We start from the raw sequence: 20,410 nt of genomic DNA on the forward strand, positions 1-20,410 counted from the left end.
ATCTGTGTTAAAATTCATTTTTTAGATTATTTACAAAATAACAACAAATATTATTCTAAAATATTTTGAATTAAACTATAAGTAGTCTTTAAACTTAAATTTTTTGATAGAGCTGGCAGTTGCTAAACAATCATCTATCATTAATTGAAATTATAAGGTATTCATTCGAGTAATGATCGTTCGATTAATCGAATAATATCTTACGAATAATTATTCGAACAATTAAAAAATTACGATTTTCGTATAACGAACAATTTATTAGAACATAAGGTACTTTTTTAAATTTTATTTAAATTTGTTGGGAAATTGTATTTTATTTATTTCTTATTGTTTATTTCTTTATTTATAACTAGCTGACCCGGTGCGCTTCGCCACCCCAATTAGAAGAAAGAAATAGTACTATCGAGTCTCATTTTGTGAATCTATTTGTAAATGTCTAATTTCATATTTCTGGGTCCATTATTATAGAAAAATGTGTTCCTAATTTTAAATTTTTATGTTTATTATTATAAAATATTCAAAAAGTACCATTGATTATCACTTTTAAATTCGCATTCACTAAACCATAACCCGTCAAGTTTGAATTTTAGATTTGTATATCATTTCCTATATTATCAACTAATTTTGTTTCTATAATACTTAATATTTAATAAATTATCACAAAACCGAAACCGATCGGTTTTTAATTTTATAAAACCGAAACAGCGGTTTTGAAATTCTTAGATTTTTTGGAAACTCTAGGTCCATTATTATAGGAAATTCAAAAAAGTACCATTAGAATATATAAAAAGTACCAAACAGTCTCCCCCTAGAATTCTAACTCACTTAGGACCATGTATGCTTAATTTCATGTTTTTAAGTCCATTGCTATAGAAAATTAAAAAAAGTACCATTAGAATAAACAAAAGTACCATGAGGTATCCGCTTGAATTTTCAATCACTTAGGACCATATACGCTTAATTTCATATTTCTAGGTCCATTATATTATAGAAAATTCAAAAAGTACCATTAGAATATAGAAAAAGTACCAAAAAGCACCCACTTGTAGTTGCCCATCACTCGGGCCCATATAACCTTTATTTCATGTTTCTATGTTCATTGATGAAGAAATTACAAAAAGTACCATTTGAATAAAGAAAAAGTACCAAAAAGTCTCCCCCTAGACTTCTCACTCACTTAGGAGATTTGTGTTTAATTTGGTGTTTCTAAGTCCATTGTTATAGAAAATTCAAAAAAGTACCATTAGAATATAGACAAAGTACAAAAAAGTATACACTTGTGGTTTCCAGTCACTCGGGTTCATATAAGCTTTATTTCCTGATTCTAGGTTCATTGGTGAACAAATTACAAAAAGTAACATTCCAATTAGGAAAAAGTACCAAAAAGTCTCCCCCTAGAATTCTCACTCACTTAGGACCATATATGTTTCATTTCATGTTTCTAAGTACATTGTTATAGAAATTTCAAAAAAGTAGCATTAGAAGAACAAAAAAGTATCTATAGTTCAATTCACACATTTTGGTACCTAAATATAATCCCCTATTCCTAACACTAACTTCACTCAGATACATATCAGCTAACTTTAATATCGATAACTGAAATAATTTAAAATGTTAAAAAGTACCATTAGGAGAAAAGTACCAATTTCCCTTTTCTTCCTTGAACACCCGTCACGTTTGAAATTTAAAAATATTCCATTTTGCCAAAATTGTTTATGCTACAGGCATGTCTCAAAATATTAAAATCTGTGTTAATGTGCCCAAGAATAAATATGCTTTAAAAAAGTGCCAAAATGTTTACCCGGATTTGGCCCAATATACACCTTGGTACTCGAGTTCCAAATAACACCCTGTTAGTTAATTTTTGTATGAATCCAGGAACCAACTTTAAAAAAATTATCAAAATTGGCTTAATAATTTCAAATCAAATGTATTTTCCCCATTTTATCCCCTTTTTGGTACCTTTTTTATCCCCATGGTAAAATTTTATTTAAATAAATGTCTATATCGTGGTGGGAGCTCTTAATAAAATATTCGTATGTCAATGTCAAATTATAGAAAAACATATTTTATGAAAAAGTACGAAAAATAAAAACAATTTTTATCCCTTAAGGGTTCGAATTTCCAAAAAGTAGCAAACTTATATTTTTTGATAAGTAAAGTGTTGTGACCTTGTAGAATAAAACTCGCGCTTTTATTTATTTAGTCTTAAAAGTAATATAGTTTATTTAAATATAGTTATAAAAGTATGTAAAGCAATTATTAGATCACGACCGAACTTGCTCACTGCTGAGACAATACACACAGACAACTGCTTGTAGTTTCAAAGTTCGTTAAGTTTAAAATTGCATAGTCCTGCAGTGTCGCAATTTAGCAGTGTTGCAACTAAAACAGTGTTGCATACCCAACATTTCCCCCTTTGTTAGTGATGAACCTCGTAGTCCCGGTGCCATGCTGGAGTACGCTTATTTCGTGTGGAACGTCTGGGTGGTGACGTAGTACTTTCATTTGTAGCATCATCATTATTTGATGATGTGTTGAAAAGCTCATTGACATCTTGGTTGTCTGACTGAATACCGTCCGGTAACTCAAGATGTGGATGATCATCTTCAGCTGGTCGGTTAAATAATGGTTGCAAATTGTATGCCGTAGATTCGTGTGGATTCACATCTACAAAACGTTCACGAATTTGATTGGTATGTGATTTGATGACTTTATCTGAATCAGCATCCTTGATTTCAACATGATAATTCACATGACCAACTTTTTCGATTATTACACCTGGACGCCATATCATCCTATTGTCCTTGTAGGTTTTTACAAAAACTTGTTGATTAATTTGAAATTCACGATGATTCGCGCCGTGTTTCCTATTGTACTGTTCCTCCATTTTCGTGTCACGTATAATTTCTGAAGAATCCTGAGGTTTGATAAGATCAATTTCAGTACGTAGTTTCCGTCCAATAAATAGTTCCGCAGGAGTTTTCCCCTCCGCACAATTTGTGTTTGGGGTCGAACGATACTGTAATAAAAATTCTTGAAGATGTGTGTTATCCTTCGAATCACCATCGTATAATTTTCTTATCGCTGTCTTGATTATGTCCACAAAGCGTTCAGCTTGTCCATTACTTTGTGGATGGTATGAAAATGAGTCCACTATGACCAAGTAGTAATGTGATCGAATAGGACCTGCAATATCAATATGAACGCGTTGGAGCGGTTTGGTTGATATAGGCCAGGAACATAATGATGTCTTTGTGGGTGACCTCATGTTTGTTTGACATTGTGGGCACAGACGTACAAAATCTTCAATATGTTGATCGATGTTAGGCCAATATATATTGCTGCGTGCAATAGATTTCATACGTTGTTGACCTTGATGTCCCTTGTGTAATATTTTTAGAATTCTGTTTCTAAATATTCGTGGAATTACAATACGTTCACCGAATAGTAAACAACCGCCTACAAATGATTATGATGAGCGGCGATTATAAAAAGCTAGTAGATCGCTGCCAGGAAGATCTTTTGATTTCTTTGGCCATGATGTTTGTATATACTGAAGTATTGTCTGTATGGTTGAATCTTTTCCCGTTGCCTGTAGAACCATATGATGTGTGAGTGGAATTGACTGAAGATTATCTCTTAAGATAGATCTTATGTTATATTCGAGAGTTGCACATGCAATTACAAAATCTTCATCCTCTTGTCGTTTTGATGGAAGCAATCGGGATAACATATCAACGTTACCAAAATCATCTGTTTTGACATACTCGATATCGAAGTTGTATGTCATCATGGTTAATGCCCATCTCTGAAGTCTGCTTGCTGAATGAACTGGAATACCCTTTCTTGAACCAAAGATTGCCAGTAATGGTTTATGATCGCCAGTAATGGTTTCATCATGCGATGAAATTTTTTTACTGCAAAAACTAAAGCAAGAGCCTCCTTCTCAATTTGCCCATAGTTTTTCTCAGCTGGCGTCAAAGACCTAGATGCGTGTGCAACTGGTTTTTCCGTTCCATCTGGCATGATATGTGCTATTTGTGCGCCAAGACCCTGCATTGAAGCATCTGCTGAAACTATAATCCGATACTAGAACCTGCTTGAATTTTTGAAATGAATTTTCACAATCTGGAGACCAATACCACTTAGTATTATTTTGAAGTAATTCGTCGAGAGGTGCTCTAAGAGATCTTATTGTGCCAATGAATTTACCGTAGAAATTTATAGAACCAAGAAATGATCTAAGTTCACTGACATTTTGAGGTCTCGGTAAATTGGTGATTGAGTAAATTTTATTCGGATCCGGTTTGATGCCCCTAGAATCAACTATGTGACCTAAGTATTTGATTTGGGGTTGAATAAATTCACATTTCTCAAAATTTACTGTCATGTTGTATTCTGAAAAACGATTCAATACGTGTCGTATTGATTGTAGGTGCTGTTGAAATGTCTCGCTGGCAATAATAACATCGTCCAAATATGCTGTGGCCTCTGGAATGCCCGCTAGAATTTGCTCTATAGCTTGTTGGAATGCACCTGGTGCTGACCTTATTCCAGGAACCTATTAAACGTATATAAGCCTCGGTGTGTGTTTATAGTTAAGATGGACTTGGTTATGTCATCTACTTCAAACTGCATGTATGCGTCATTAAAATCAAGTCTTGTGAAGTACTTACGATTGTTGAGGCACATGAAAATATCCTCTGGTAGAGGTAGTGGATGAAAATGAGGTTCAACATTTTCGTTGAGACCTGTTGAATAGTCTGCACATATTCTGATTTTACCACTAGAGCGTCTCACTGTAACTATAGGGGCTGCCCACTCTGAAAAGTTAATTGGTGAAATCACGCCTTCTTCCTCCAATCGATTGAGTTCAGCATCTACTAGAGAAATTACTGAATATGGAACTGGACGTTTGGGACAGCATTTGGTTTGAGTGGAAGATGGATCTTTATTCCTGAACAATGACCCAGCTTCTTTTCAAAAACTTGTGGAAATTCCCTAATAAAATCTGCGATGTGGTCATCAGCATCATGTTTTTGAATTGTATTGCAAAAAGTGTTGATAGGAATTTCCCAAAGACCAAATTCTTCAAAAAAATCTGCACCTGCTATGTTCAATGATTGTACTGTTGTCACATAAAATGTTATTGTTCCTGTTGCATTTAAAAATGAAATGTTTACTTCGAATTCTCCAATGAATTCAATTTTGTTGTGGTTTGCGTCTCTTGCAGTACGCTTTGTTGAGGTTAATGTGGGGCTATTTATACTGGCCCATATTTCTTCTGAAATAATAGAAATGTCTGAAGCTGTGTCCAGTTGAAGCTCGACATTCTGATTATTTATTAAAACATTTACATGTTTACGATGAAACCAGTTATCGATACTGTTATCGATGGCTCTCGTTTGTGCTGTATTCTTATTAGAATTTGTGTTCTGCTTGTTTGCTGTTTGTTGTGTGTGACGGTTGTCAGCTGAATGCTTCTGCTTGTTGTTGTTGCCGTCACTTTTAACGTTGCAATAACCTTCTTTGTGTCCTACTCTACCACATTGCTTACATTTGTGGTTCTTGTATTGGCAAGTGTTTGAATAGTGCATAGCGCCACAAAACCAACATGGTGTTGAAGGTGTTTTTGAATCATCCTTGTGATGGTTAGATACGTACTTAGTTTTCTGTTGTTTTGTATGAATGGCTTGTGTCTGAACAGCTGCCTGTTGGTTGTTGCCAATCATTTTGGTATCATGCTGACGTTGTAGGGTACGCTGAATTTCCTTGTTGATGAATTCTAAGGTTACCGGCTTTTCAGGTCTCTCTTCATCCAGCATTCTTAAAATTTCATTGCGGAAATTTGCGTCCTTTGGTGACTGAAGACCGCTGACAAAAATGAGACATTTCAAATTGTCTTTTGTGCAATTTTCCAATTGGAAATTTTGTGAGTTTTTTTTTTGGAAACTTTAATTAGATAAGCGCTTACGTAATGTGTATTTTTACCACATGAAGAGTTGGATTCTATAAGTAGATTGTTCGAACAATCGACGTTTTGCTGAAAAAAGTCGAAATCGACTTTTTGGTCGGAAAAAAGTCGAACAACTTTTTTTTACTTTTTCGTATTTAATAAGCAAACATTCTCTTCACTTCCCTACTTGTGCTCTGATTATGGGTACAAATAAATACTACAATTGACGACGAGTTTCACACATGAAGAAAAAACTTACTCGATGCAGATGTCTAACCCCCTGTCTATACCTGACAAATTTTTATCATGATAAACTTCAAAATTGTTGTCTAGATAAAGAATTATCAGGTATAGTCCCATTTATTAGTATTATTGCTTCGTTATGATAAAATTGTTAGTGCTTTTGCTTAGACAATTTTGTCTTGATAATAAATGTCATTTATTGTTATGATGAATATTTTTCAAGTATAGACAGGGGCTAATAAACAATAAGGGCCATTTTTGGACTTCGTATTTAAATATGAATTATATTTAAGTTCTATTTAAATACGGAAATGAGTTTCTCAGTGCTTTTTTAAATGATACTTAAATGGCCAACGTTGGCCATTTAAATTCTATTTAAGTTTCATAAACTACCATAAGTTTTTAACATTGCGCAAAATTTATCAATTTTTATTTTGGTTGAACAGCTGTTTTATGCAAAACAGAAATATTTGATATTTAGTAGTGCTACCATACTTTTATCTTATTTAAATAAGAAAAATTATATAGCATTGAAAAAATCAAACTGTATTTAAATACCACTTAAATTTAAGTAAAAATTAACTAAATACGTATTTAAATACGAAGTCAAAAACTGGGGCCGATATCGAGTAAATTCGATCGTAATTTTCTTATTTGAGATTACGGCATTAGATATCGAGCATGAAATTTAGTACATTTTGTTATAATTACGATATCGAAATTATTTTTCGATACGATAGTTCATTCGATCACGAGTGCGGTAATTCGGCCCATGGGCTTATCAATAGGGTTCTATAGCTGAACAAAAAGTCGACTTTTCGACTATTTCCGTTTTTTAAAAAGTCGAATTTTCGAACTTTCGATTTTTTAGTTAATCGACTTTTTTCAACATTTTACCATTTCTAGTAAAAAATACATGGTTTCTACATTTATTGATGAGCCTTTTGTAAAGTTTAGCAATAAAAATAAAATTTATCAAGGCGATAATAGTTAGAATAATGTTGTAAGAATTTTGTGTAGAAAAAAGCTTTATTTTATAAACATTTATTTATTTATTATTTACTTATATTAGCATACACTACAAAAAATGCAAGTGCGCTATTTTTTTTTTAACAATCCAAAAAGTCGACTTATCGACTGTTTTCGTCTTTTGAGATAACATAATTGATTGTTCGACTTTTTCCGACCAAAAGTCGATTTCGACTTTTTTCAGGAAATAGTCGATTGTTCGAACAATCGACTTGTAGAACCCTTCTTATCAAGTCAAAATATAACGGCGTTGCCAGATCCTAAACCTGTGAGTGTGGCACTCAGTGTTGTCAGATTAGGGGATTTTTCCCCAAATTGGGGATTTTATTTTGTAAATGGGGATAAATTATTGTGTTTGGGGATATGGGGAACAGTAGGGGCAATATTGTATGTTTTGGGGATTTTTATTTTACTTATTTTTTGGATTAGTTTTCGTATTTACGGAATTGATCTATTTATCTATTGCCGATAGGGGTGTATATAAGAGTTTATTTTACAATCGAAAGGTTATTTTAACATCGAAATATTTTATTTATACTGACAATCCTTGTTATTCACCCCTATCGGCAATAACATGTGAAATTCTGTTCCCATGAAATATTCATTTCCCTCGAAGGGAAAATTGCTATCGGGAATATCATGATGAACTTTACATTCACAATAGTTGATTTTTTTCGTAGCAGCTGTTTATTGTTTACAAAATTCCATCTAAAAATTTCACAAGGGGAATTTTTTCACGTGAACAAAGTTGATGAACGAAAAAAGGAAAATATTTCATGTGAAATATTGATTCGCGATAGGGGTGAATCAATAGGTTGTATTACAATAGACGTAAATGTTTGTTTTAGAAGAAGCTATAGTTCAAATGAAGAATTTGTATCGTTAAAAATGGCAAATAAAATTAACAACTCCAAAAAAATGATAATTCCATCTGGGAAAGTGAAGATTGGGCACAAGGTAAGAAACATATGTATTTCTTATGGAATAAAATCTGAAATATAAATGAATATAAGGGTATTCATTTCAAAAAATGGAAAATTATACTCTGATTTCTTTACACTTGGTTATAGTTTGTTAAAATACTTTTTGTGGAATTTTTTTTAGGTTTGTTGTGTAAAAAAATTACGAGTGTAATTTAAAATGAAAAATAACTTTATACAAGTATTATAAATTTTATTTTTTAAATTATTTTATATACATAAATAAAATTGTAGAACAAATAAATACGTATAAATATGTATCAATTAAATTATTTTCACTGGGGATTTTTGGGGATATCACAAACTGTTTTTTGTGGAATTTCGGGGACGAAAAATTTAAATTTGGGGATAAGTCTCGAAAAAAATCTGGGAACCTTGGTGGCACTACATGTATATCAAAAAAAAAATAATATAATACACAGTTTAATATTTTTAAATAGACAATTTTTTATTTATGGAAAAAGATTTAATTTTACAAGTTTATATTGTGAATATATCACAAGGAATAATCTTCAAAAATATGTTTAAAATGATTAAGCATACACTTCACGTTGTGCCTTTTCCCATGCAGCCATAGGTCCATGTTCTGGCCTGTATTTCACGTTGCAACCATCTTGTTCAAAACGATTATCATCACGCAATTCTTCGTAACGTTCACGTTCGTACTTAGTGAATCCCCATTTTTTAGAGACATAAATCTAAATAGAAAAAAAAGAGACAATCATAAATTATAACCTACATCATCATTTTTAAAGTATTTGAAATTGCGTAAATTTTGGGATATACAAATTGGCAGTTCTGAACACAGAACAAAAGCATTAAAATTTACATTAATTTTGTTTATCATTTATGTAAAAAACATACAAAATTTAATTTGTTCCATGAAAATTCTAATACTTTTCAAAAAGCCTTCTAGATTTTTTCCATATTGAAAAACTATGAACAAATTAATAAAGTCCTAAAAAGCAAGTGGTACTAGCCAACAAAAATACTATATTAATTTAAATAAATTTATATCAAGTAACTTAATTATTATATGATCACCATAAAAGCGAGGGTTATATGAAATTTTGTGGAAAAATGTGCTATATATCTGGAAAAACAGTTGCTAATTGAATTATTCTATTATATCCATAAATTTTTTCGGTTCTAGCAACAGATAGTCAGTTGGCAAAGAAGTATTACTGTTGAAATAACCGAATTTTTCACTCATCCCAAGCCACAACAGAAAAATTTGGTTATTAATAATGAATCAAATTTAAAGTCTATGCTCTTAAAGGAATTATTAAGATGCCTAACATTAGAACTTTTAGGGATATTCAATGATTATTATTCATATTTAGAGAAAATAATAATAATAGTGGTTCAAATTTGTTTATCCATTGAAATTTTGTCTAACCTACGCATGTTTTATAGATTTTACATGGTCGATATTCTTAAGTTTTCTAATTAAACAAAGAATTTATTGATTTTATACTGATTAAAACTACGACTGTGACAATACCGATCAAATGCCACTATTAAATTAGGAACCCTTATAAAGGCTTGACCAACATTGTACAACCACTATAAAATAAAAAATAATTTGTTGTTGGAAATGCATCACTGCGCTGCATCTGATGCGCAGTGAGTTCTAAAAAGCAACAGTGAAACAGATGATGCGCAAAAAACCATCAAACAAGCATCACAAAAATGGATGATGCATTATCTGGGGCTTGTTCGGAAATGCATCACTGCACTGCATTTGATGCGCATCTGTGGATTAGTTTGCGATGCTGATGCAAATCAGCTGATGCTGTCGCGCAGACAATGCATCAGCCATTTTTGTGATGATTGTTTGATCTCATCTGTTTCTCCACTTGAACTTACACAATACTTGAATCGACCAGTTTTCCCTCGTAACTTGAACCCCATTGAAGTATGGGAAAATTCAAAAAAAAAAAAAAAAAAAACCGAAACCTGTATGTTATTGCGCTGAAATTCCTTGGTAATTGGCAACATCTGTGCCATGGTGAAATGCTGTTTTCAAAGGCTGGGTTAATTATAACTAACCAAAGAAATAGATTGAGTTCAGAGCATATGGATCAACAACAATTACTTTTACAAAATTGTCTGAAGAATTAATAATTATTTAAGGTTTAATAATTCTTAAAATTTATAAAAAAAATTGCGTTATGTTTGAACATAAAGTAAAATATTGAATTAACACATCCTTTTGAAAAATGTAGAAACAAACTTACAAAAATAAAATTCTTTAAAAATAATCGTAATCGACCAAAAAAATCTACTTAGGTTCGATTAATCGTAATTTAATAATCGAGTTAAAAATAGTTGATCGAATAATCAAAAATCGATTATTAACATTTACTACTTTTACTCATTTCATTAATACGTATTTTGTAGTAGAAATTTAATTTGTTTTTTTATGTACACTTACTTTTTGACGACCGGGGAACTTAAATTTAGCACGTCTAAGAGCTTCCACAACTTGTGCTTTATATCTGTCACTCGAACGAACAGACATTATAGGTTGTCCAATACGAACTCTTGCGACTGTTCCTTGAGGTTTACCGAAAGCACCACGCATTCCAGTTTGAAGCCTAAAAGAAAAATATAATAAATGTCAGAAAATCACTTATACTTAATTAAGGAAATATTTCGACATAGATTCAGATTATTAGTCAAAGAAATAGGTAATCATATTATTTCATATCCCAGTGCTCTAGGCAATTTCATCACTATATACATTGTATCTTCACCTAAAATGCAAAAAACCAAACATTCAAAAATGCGAAACAGTGTTGACCAGATCTTTAGCTACAATTTTATCAGTCGCCAATATTGCCTCCCCCTAGTAATTTTGTGTTTATGGAAGGGTTTCAAAGATCTAAACCATTTCAAGGTTATTAATATGATTATCAATCCGTTTGACCCCTTCACACTTGGCAATTTAGTTGCGCAAGTCTCTTTTGTTTTTAGATGCTAGAGGTAATGTCGGTTTAAGGCAGTAATGCGCAGCCCATACCACAATTGTGGAAAATAAAATCACACGTATTCTTATGCTCTTACATTTTAGTAGTCGTTGTCCACTCAACGAGACAACTAGGAATACGCATGAGCACTGGTGTATGACTTTTTCTTTATTTTTTCAGTTTTTGTATTTGTGTGTTTGTAGGTGCACTGAATAAAATAAAGAATTGAATGTGTTGGTGAGAGTAAGTGTATTGGTGAGAGGATTTATTTTTGCGAACCTCTGGTTTAAGGAGAAGAAAATTTTGCATGCCGTTTTGTTGTTGGGCAAGAGACTTACGCAAATAAATTGCCTAGAGTGAAAGAGGTCTTTGTAATTTCCAAAAGTTTCCAGAATACGTAAACTTTATGAGGTCGCAAATAAAAAAATGTGAAAATTATAAACGGAATACACACCGTTTCCACTCGTGGTGCTACAAGATTTAGATTTATATAACATAATTTTTGATAACTTGTTTATGTGAAAAATTAGTTACTTATTGATACTGTTTTAATTATATGACCACCAAATATTAAAAACGATTAGTTCTATTTAAATACGAAAATGAGTTTCTCAGTGCTTTTTTAAATGATACTTAAATGGCCAACGTTGGCCATTTAAATTCTATTTAAGTTTCATAAACTACCATGTTTTTAACAGCTGACTTTTGTTATTTTTGGTTTTTTTTCACACTATTATAAGGCTGTATTTTTTTTTACAGCGTCTTGCAAAAACTACAATTCCGATGCGGTGCAATTGGAGCTTCTTTTGCGCATTTTCCTAGCTATAATTTTATTGTTTAATAATCTTTTTTTTTTCTTATTGCGCAAAATGTTTAATATTTTGTTTTGGTTGAGCAGCTGTTTTATGCAAAACTATCGATAAATTTTTGATATTTATTAGTGCTACCATTATTGCGCATTTTCCTAGCAATAATTTTATTGTTTAATAAACTTTTTTTTTCTTATTGGGCAAAATTTTTAAATTTTTGTTTTGGTTGAACAGCTGTTTTATGCAAAACTATCGATAAATTTTTGATATTTATTTAAAGCCTAGTACTCTGTTCATATTTGCGAAAAACTATGGTTTTTTCATGCGAAAAATTTTACATGAAGTTTGACAGCTAGCTGTTCGTGCGAAAGAAGTGCTGCGTATGTTATTTCGTGTGGAAAAATAAGGTTGCCAGATGTAATCCACATGTTTTCAACAATAAAAACAGAGTACTGCTTTTGCGAAATTATTTCGCATATATTTCATTCCAAATATTTTATATGTAGTTTGACAGCATTTCGCACGAAATTTTGAACAGATAGCTTAAATAAGAAAAATTATATAGCACTGAAAAACTCAACCTGTATTTAAATACCACTTAAATTTAAGTAAAAATTAACTAAATACGTATTTAAATACGAAGTCAAAAACTGCGCATTACGGCCATTTTTTGACTTTGTATTTAAATATGAATTATATTTAAGTCCTATTTAAATGATAATGAGTTTCTCAGTGCTTTTTTAAATGATACTTAAATGGCCAACGTTGCCAATTAAATTCTATATACCATATGTTTTTAACAGCTGACTTTTGTTGTTTATTTTTTTTCACTCTATTGTAGCGCGGTATTTTTTTACAGCGTCTTGCTAGAACTACTATTCCGATACGGGGCAATTGGAATTTTCGCATTTTTCTAGCAATAATTTTATTGTTTAATAAACTTTTTTTTCTTATTGCGCAAAATGTATAAATTTTTGTTTCGGTTGAACATTGTTTTATGCAAAACTATCGATAAATATTTGATATTTAGTAGTGCTACCATACTTTTATATTATTTAAATAAGAAAAATTATATAGCACTGAAAAACTAAAAACTCTATTTAAATACCACTTAAATTTAAGTAAAAACAAGTAAGAGAAATTACCAAATTATACTTTAAAATAAATTTTTTTAAATATTTTTAGGTAAACAAAATTTAATTTTTTTTTTGTTTTTCAAAAATTTTTTTTTAATTTTTTTTTGGAAAAAAATGTATGATGAAAAAAAAATTCGGGTTAAAAAATATTTTTCCCGATTTTGACCCATTGTATGTCCAACTTACTATAGCCTTATTCGTTGCAATGGACTTTGAAATATCTATCATTAGATATCCATATTGTCTATATTAATGACTTAGTAATCCAGATATAGATCAAAAATCGAGGTTGTCCCGATTTTTTGCTCATATCCCCGTTATTTATTGACCGCTTTTGCTGATTTTAAATAGCAAACTTCTCGAAAGCATGTCTGACAGAATTATTGAAGATTTGGATCCCGAAGATATCTGGTGTCTTCAGAAAATTGATTTCAACAGACAGACATGGCTTAATCGACTCCGCTATCTATAATGATCCAGAATATATATACTTTAGAGGGTCGGAAATGAAAAATGTAGAAATTACAAACGGAATGACAAACTTATATATATACCCTTCTCACGAAAGTGAAGGGTATAATTAACTAAATACGTATTTAAATACGAAGTCAAAAACTGGACATTACAGTATTGTCAGAAAATGATCAATGGTTAACACCCATATGTTTTAACATAAGTTCTCATGGTTGTGTTAACCATTTTATGAGCATGTTCCTGACAATCTGACAAACGTGTAAACGCAGCTTTAAGAAAGTAAATCAAGATCGAAACAGCTTGTATTTTAATAATTTGTTTGGTGTTGATAGCTCTCAAAATTATAATCACAAAAACGTTCTCTTAGTTTAATGCCCAGTTTTTGACTTGTTATTTAAATACGTATTTAGTTTATCTTTACTTAAAATTAAGTTGTATTTAAATACAGTTTGAGTTTTACAGTGCTACATAATTTGTCTTATTTAAATAAGATAAAAGTATGGTAGCACTACTAAATATCAAAAATTTATCGATAGTTTTGCTTAAAACAGCTGTTCAACCAAAACAAAAATTGATACATTTTGCCCAACAGGAAATAAAAGTTTATTAATAAAATGAATGGTAGGAAAATGCACAAAAGAAGCTCCAATTGCCCCGCATCGGAATTGTAGTTTTTGCAAGACGCTGTTTTTAGTAAGACGCTGTTGTTTGGTTTTTTTTTCACTACAATAGAGTAAAAAAAAACCAAACAACAAAAGTCAGCTGTCAAAAACATATGGTAGTTTATGAAACTTAAATGGCCAAAGTTGGCCATTTCAGTATCATTTAAAAAAGCACTGAGAAACTCATTTTCGTATTTAAATAGAACTTAAATATAATTCATATTTAAATACGAAGTCGAAAACTTGCTCTAAGAGCCAGTTCTTGACTTCGTATTTAAATATGAATTATATTTAAGTTCTATTTAAATACGAAAATTAGTTTCTCAGTGCTTTTTTAAATGATACTTAAATGGTCAACGTTGGCCATTTAAATTCTATTTAAGTTTCATATACTATCATATGTTTTTGACAGCTGACTTTTGTTATTTGGTTTTTTTTTCACTCTATTGTAGTGAAAAAAAAACCAAACAACAGCGTCTTGCAAAAACTACAATTCCGATGCGGGGCAATTGGAGCTTCTTTTGTGCATTTTCCTACCAATAATTTTATTGTTTAATAAACTTTTATTTCTTATTGGGCAAAATGTATCAATTTTTGTTTTGGATGAACAGCTGTTTTAAGCAAAACTATCGATAAATTTTTGATATTTAGTAGTGCTACCATACTTTTATCTTATTTAAATAAGACAAATTATGTAGCACTGAAAAACTGAAACTGTATTTAAATACAACTTAATTTTAAGTAAAAATTAACTAAATACGTATTTAAATAATAAGTCAAAAACTGGGCATAAGTGTTACAGGTAAAGTCAATCAGCCCAAACATGAATAAAAAATCCGAGGGAGCTTTTGCCTTTTCCCATTTATCCTGTTGTTCTGAATATATACAGCCAAATTATGAATAAAAAATTCGGCGGGAGTTTGTTCCCCGGGAGTTTTTTTCTCATTGAAATTGAATAGGAAAAATGAGAAAAGGGAAAAAACTCCCGCGGAATTTTTATTCATAATTGGGCTGATAGTAAATTTCTCATATATTTTGAAATAATCTGATCATTATGGACATAAATTATATACCTATTCCTCGAATTTATGACGTACTTCAGAAAATGTTGATATACAGAACAAGTAAGAAAGTATGGTCGGTCAAGCCCGACCATATAATACCCTACACCAAGTAAATGAGTAAAAATATTTTTCTTTTAAAATTTCAATAATTTATATTTTTGAGTGATTTTCGGAAGTGGGCCTTATATGGGAGCTATGACCAATTATGGACCGATCACCATAAAATTAGGTCGTGTGATTTATGTCTATATTAAAGTTAACTATGTTGAATTTTGTGTGTATACCAACATTTTTAAGCGATTTATGCACGTTAAAGTGATTTTCGGAAGCGGGTCTATATGGAGCTATGACTAATTATGGACCGATCGTAACAAAATTTGGTGACATGAATTTTGTATATATAAAACTTATTTGGAGCAAAATTTGTGTAGATACATAGATACAGTGAGTGTCACTCAAAATCGTACAACATATTTTTTTTTAAATATTATGAAATTATACAGGCAATAATAGGTGATTATATAAAAAATTAAGTCATTTTATTAATTGGAACAAAAAAATATGTATTTCAACAAAAAAGTTAACAAAACCTCATTTCGTTAAAAAAAATATTGATAAAAATTAAAGAACATCACAAAATTCATATTTCACTTAAATTCGTACAATTATATTAAATTATAATTAAAACTTTAAAAATTAAAAAAAAATGTTAATATAAAATAATCCTAATACTTTGTAGGCTATCATTTGCTATTTTTAGTGCCTTTACGATTTTAAATGAAGCGTTGATATTCTGGGCACTGACAGTCTTACCCAATTTTTTTATTTGTGGATAAGGGCAATTAAAATTATACCCAATTTTCTGATAGGTAATAACACAGACAATATAATAATAGCATTTGAAAATATTTCCAAAACATCAACTTTCTAAAACTAATGAATAAAATTTGACTACGATGGTGTACGATTTTAAGTGACATTCACTGTAAATTAAACATTTATGACCGATAAAGTCCAATTTCGAGGGGACATTTGTATGGGGGATAGGTGAAATAATGGACCGATTTCAGCCAGTTTCAATAGGCTTGCTCCTTGGGCCAAAAAAGTAATATGTACCAAATTTGATCGAAATATCTTCAAAATTGCGACCTGTACTCTGCGCACAAGGTTTACATGGACAGCCAGCCAGCCAACCAGACGGACGGACGGACATCGTTTAATCGACTCAGAAAGTGATTCTAAGTCGATCGGTATACTGTAAGGTTGGTGTTAGACTAATATTTTTGGGCGTTACAAACATCTGCACAAACGCATAATACCCTCCCCACTATGGTAGTGTAGGGTATAAAAAATGATTTTAGTGAAGCCAATGTTCGATACTCCGCAGAGTTTAAACTTTAAGGCAGAATTCTGTTACGTTCCGAATCAGCTGTTTCTCTTTTGTACATGAAAAACATGTATAAGTAGTAGAGGGCTGCACAAGCACATTCATTTTGTCGTCTACACTGAATGACCTGCTTCACTTCACTCGACAATACTGTAAAATGCCTACGCATGTACTCTATATCATATACACAGTGAAAAATGAATGAGTATTGTGCGCAACAAAAATAAAACGAATGTGAGTTTGTTATGTATACGATCATATGCTACCATGCCCTGCCGCGTATGTTTTAAGGTAGGATCACACGATTGCCGCAATGAACCAATTTACTACAATTTTTATTGTGCTGAATTGGGGCCCAATAAAGAAATTGTCCCAATCAAATTCTCTGCAGTCACATGATTGCTTCATTTTATATAAATTTGATTGTCGTAAATTGGCGCAAAGCGATTTAGTGGCAATAATTGTCGCATTTCAGTCACACGATTGTTCTAGTTTACGGCAACTCAGAGAAACAGCTGTTGTGCTAGATTTTAAATTTTGTTTTGTTTACATAAATGTAAAAACAATCTATTTTTGAAAAAAATATTTGTTAAATAAAAAAAGAAAATTGCGTCGGCCTTAATTATCATATAAAAAAATTAATAAAGAAATGTTAAAAGATGTATGTGGGTCAGAGTGTGGCTGACAAAAACAATATTTCATTTACAAAAATTAATATTGGCGCTAATTGTCTTCTTTGATTGCCGCACTAGAACACAATAAATATTGGTGTATTTTTAACTTTTTTATTGGTGCATGTTGCCTATCAAGCATTCACATGATTGCCGTACCAGGGTTGCATTTGATTGGGCCAAATAAGCACAATATTGTTGTGGTTTGACATGAGCCAATAAGTTGTGAAATCACACGATTGACGTATAAAATAGACCAATAATTGGTGCATTGCGGCAATCGTGTGATCCTACCTTTACTTTTTCACTACTATGATCAAGAATTATTCGAATTATTTTTGTTTTCATGAATGAATTTCAATGTGTGTGAATGTGTGCGGCCTAACGTTAACGTAGAATTCTTATTTATCATTACCCAGCAGTTCTAGGAGACAGTACCGAACTAGTGATTTTACTCATCATTTAGGGTGGGAGCTAGTTACTTCAATAGCCACGTGACCAGTCATTTTAACACGGCCATGTCCTAGGCAGGGGGTCAATTGTCTCTTTTTGATTACAATGGGACTATCTAATAGGTGGTCCAAAGTAGGCAACGCATTGGATTCACATACTGGTTACATAGCGTCAGTTAACTTGCTAGCTTTGTAACTGGTTACTTGATCAGCTACTTGACTAGTTATTTTAACACGTGCATGTCCTAAGCAGGGAGTCAATTGACCCTTTTGATTACATTGTGACTATCTGATAGCTGATCGAAAGTAGTCAACGCTTTTGGTGGGTAAAATAAAGTGCAGTACAAAAAAAAGTTTGAAGTGATTTCACCATAGGTTACTAAGAGGCACACTTAAGCAAAAACAAAAATAAACTGTATGAGAATTATATCAACACAATTTGTATAAAACCAGTTTGTACGAATTATTCACAAAACGTTTAATGTGACTACACTCCAGATTACTTAGAGACACTTAAGTGTCAATTGTCTTCACGCTAGATTACTTGGGATGTATAAAGTAACCAATTGTCTTGTCTCTGCACTACAAAGTGCACACAAGAGTCAAATGACCAAAATATATAAATTGGAGTCCGACAAGTGATAAGACATTTGCGACAATTACTGTCTTTAAGGGATACATTGACTACTTGCTTAACTGCTGGGTATGTTTGCACCCGAACACACGAACATTTAATAATACAAAAAACTCGGTGTGCACTGCTTCATTGTGACCTGAAATCATATACCATTAACTTGGTGTATATTTACTCTCCTTGTCATATACTGTCTCTCATTCTATACTCTGTTGTTTTGTTCTGTCGTTGGTTGTTATTGTTCCTCATTCACACTCATTCGTTTTGCAAATAAATACAAATGAATGTGCTTGTGCAGCCCTTTAATAAGTAGTTAGTTTTTCTGTGCTGTTCCGGACGAACCAGTTAAAAACAAAAATTGTCTACGAAATTGTAAGTGACAGCGGCTTTTCAAATAAAGAAAATTTTTTGTTGATTTTGTGAAATTTGGAAAAAAACGAGCCGTCTGGTCGAAAATATGAAAGGAAATGGGAATGACAGGTAAGTTAATGTGTTTTAAAGAGGAATTGTGTTAAAAGAAAAATTATAGATTTTGTCACAGAACAACTAACTGCCATAAGTAAAATCCAGAACGGAATAGAACGCAACAGCAACGGAATGACTAATGAAGCCTTTAAAGTCCCCTGGCCAGAAAATGATTATCAAAAAAAAAAAAAGGAACAAATCAAGATCCCAGTAAAATTTTATATTTTCATTTTTTTTTGTACAGCGGCGAAGGAACTTTAAACTCGGGTGGGTGTATTTAAACCGGCTTCGCTAAAAACTCTTTTTTCTGTATATCAAAATTTTCTGAAGTACTGTCATATAAATTCAAAAAGGAATTTTTGGTTCACAATATTAATAAACAGTACCATATTTTATATTAAAGGTATTTTGAAGCACTATTTAATGATCAGATTGTTTTACAAATATATGAGAAATGTATATCAAAATTTTCTGAGTACTGTCATATAAATTCAAAAAGGAATTTTTGGTTCACAATATTAATAAATCAGATTGTTTTACAAATATATGAGAAATGTACTATTATATATGTATGGATATATAAAATACACTATTTTGTTTTATATGGCTGGATGATCAAAACAATATTAGCAAACGGCGGCAAATAAAATATTTTTCGACATAATAGAAGTGGAACTTTAATTCATGGCTCCTAATAAACATTTTACATCAGATTTTTTGCATTTTAAGGGTGTACAGCTATTTTTATTGTACATACCTATCAGCTCCGGCACACGATAACATCTTGTTAATGCGAATAACATGGAAGGGATGACAACGCATTCTAATATGGAATTGATCTTTACCGCAATATTTAACCAAATACTTATTACAGCAAATACGTCCAGCTTCCAAAGCCTCACTACTCAGTTGTTCGTACTCATCAGAAACCAAATGAACGCACAGAGGAAAATCTTCTACTGAAGCTTTCTTTCTCCCCAAATCAAAAATACGAATTTTGGGATCTGGTACACCACGACAAAAACGAGATTTTGGATATGGCTTATTTTTGCAATAACGATAGCTTAATACAAAAAAAAATAAAAATTTGAATACACAAAAATATTAAATCAATACTACATACCATCTCGCTGGACGACGACCCATTTTTATTCCTAGAGTTAGAATAATTAAACAAATATAACATTAATTGCATTTCTTAATATTTATATTATCGGAAAAATATGTACAAAAAGTACAAAAATATAAACTAATCATGATGTTTTCAGATCAATAGGTTCAACACATACCTTAGTCAAGGAGGCCACAAAAAGAAAGACTCAACGGCAATAGGAAATTACTAAACAGACCGTAGGAAGTGTTTCGAAACCAAATTTATGTTGACTAGGTTACTGTTTACACTACCCATAAATCTTGTCTACACAAACAATAATTTTAAATATATAGGCCTATATGTTAACTAACCATCAATTT

General features: G+C 31.4%; 2 protein-coding genes across 2 annotated transcripts; both read right to left on the reverse strand.

Annotated features, from left to right (window-relative positions):
- Positions 1-2,422: 2,422 nt before the first annotated feature.
- Positions 2,423-5,828, reverse strand: LOC135950539 (uncharacterized). The gene is made up of 3 exons (XM_065500078.1): positions 5,187-5,828; positions 4,388-4,564; positions 2,423-3,385 (listed from the first exon to the last, which is right to left on the reverse strand). The coding sequence occupies exons 1-3, from the start codon at positions 5,826-5,828 to the stop codon at positions 2,423-2,425; spliced, it is 1,782 nt and encodes a 593-aa protein (XP_065356150.1).
- Positions 5,829-8,633: 2,805 nt separating this feature from the next.
- Positions 8,634-20,091, reverse strand: RpL10 (ribosomal protein L10). Its single transcript, XM_065514972.1, has 4 exons — positions 20,061-20,091; positions 19,695-20,000; positions 10,649-10,811; positions 8,634-8,909 (listed from the first exon to the last, which is right to left on the reverse strand). Exons 1-4 carry the CDS (start codon positions 20,081-20,083, stop codon positions 8,745-8,747), a joined length of 657 nt encoding a protein of 218 aa, XP_065371044.1. The 5' UTR covers positions 20,084-20,091; the 3' UTR covers positions 8,634-8,744.
- Positions 20,092-20,410: the final 319 nt, after the last annotated feature.

Source organism: Calliphora vicina, chromosome 1 (assembly GCF_958450345.1).
Source record: "Calliphora vicina chromosome 1, idCalVici1.1, whole genome shotgun sequence".
NCBI classification, from domain to species: Eukaryota; Metazoa; Arthropoda; class Insecta; order Diptera; family Calliphoridae; genus Calliphora; species Calliphora vicina.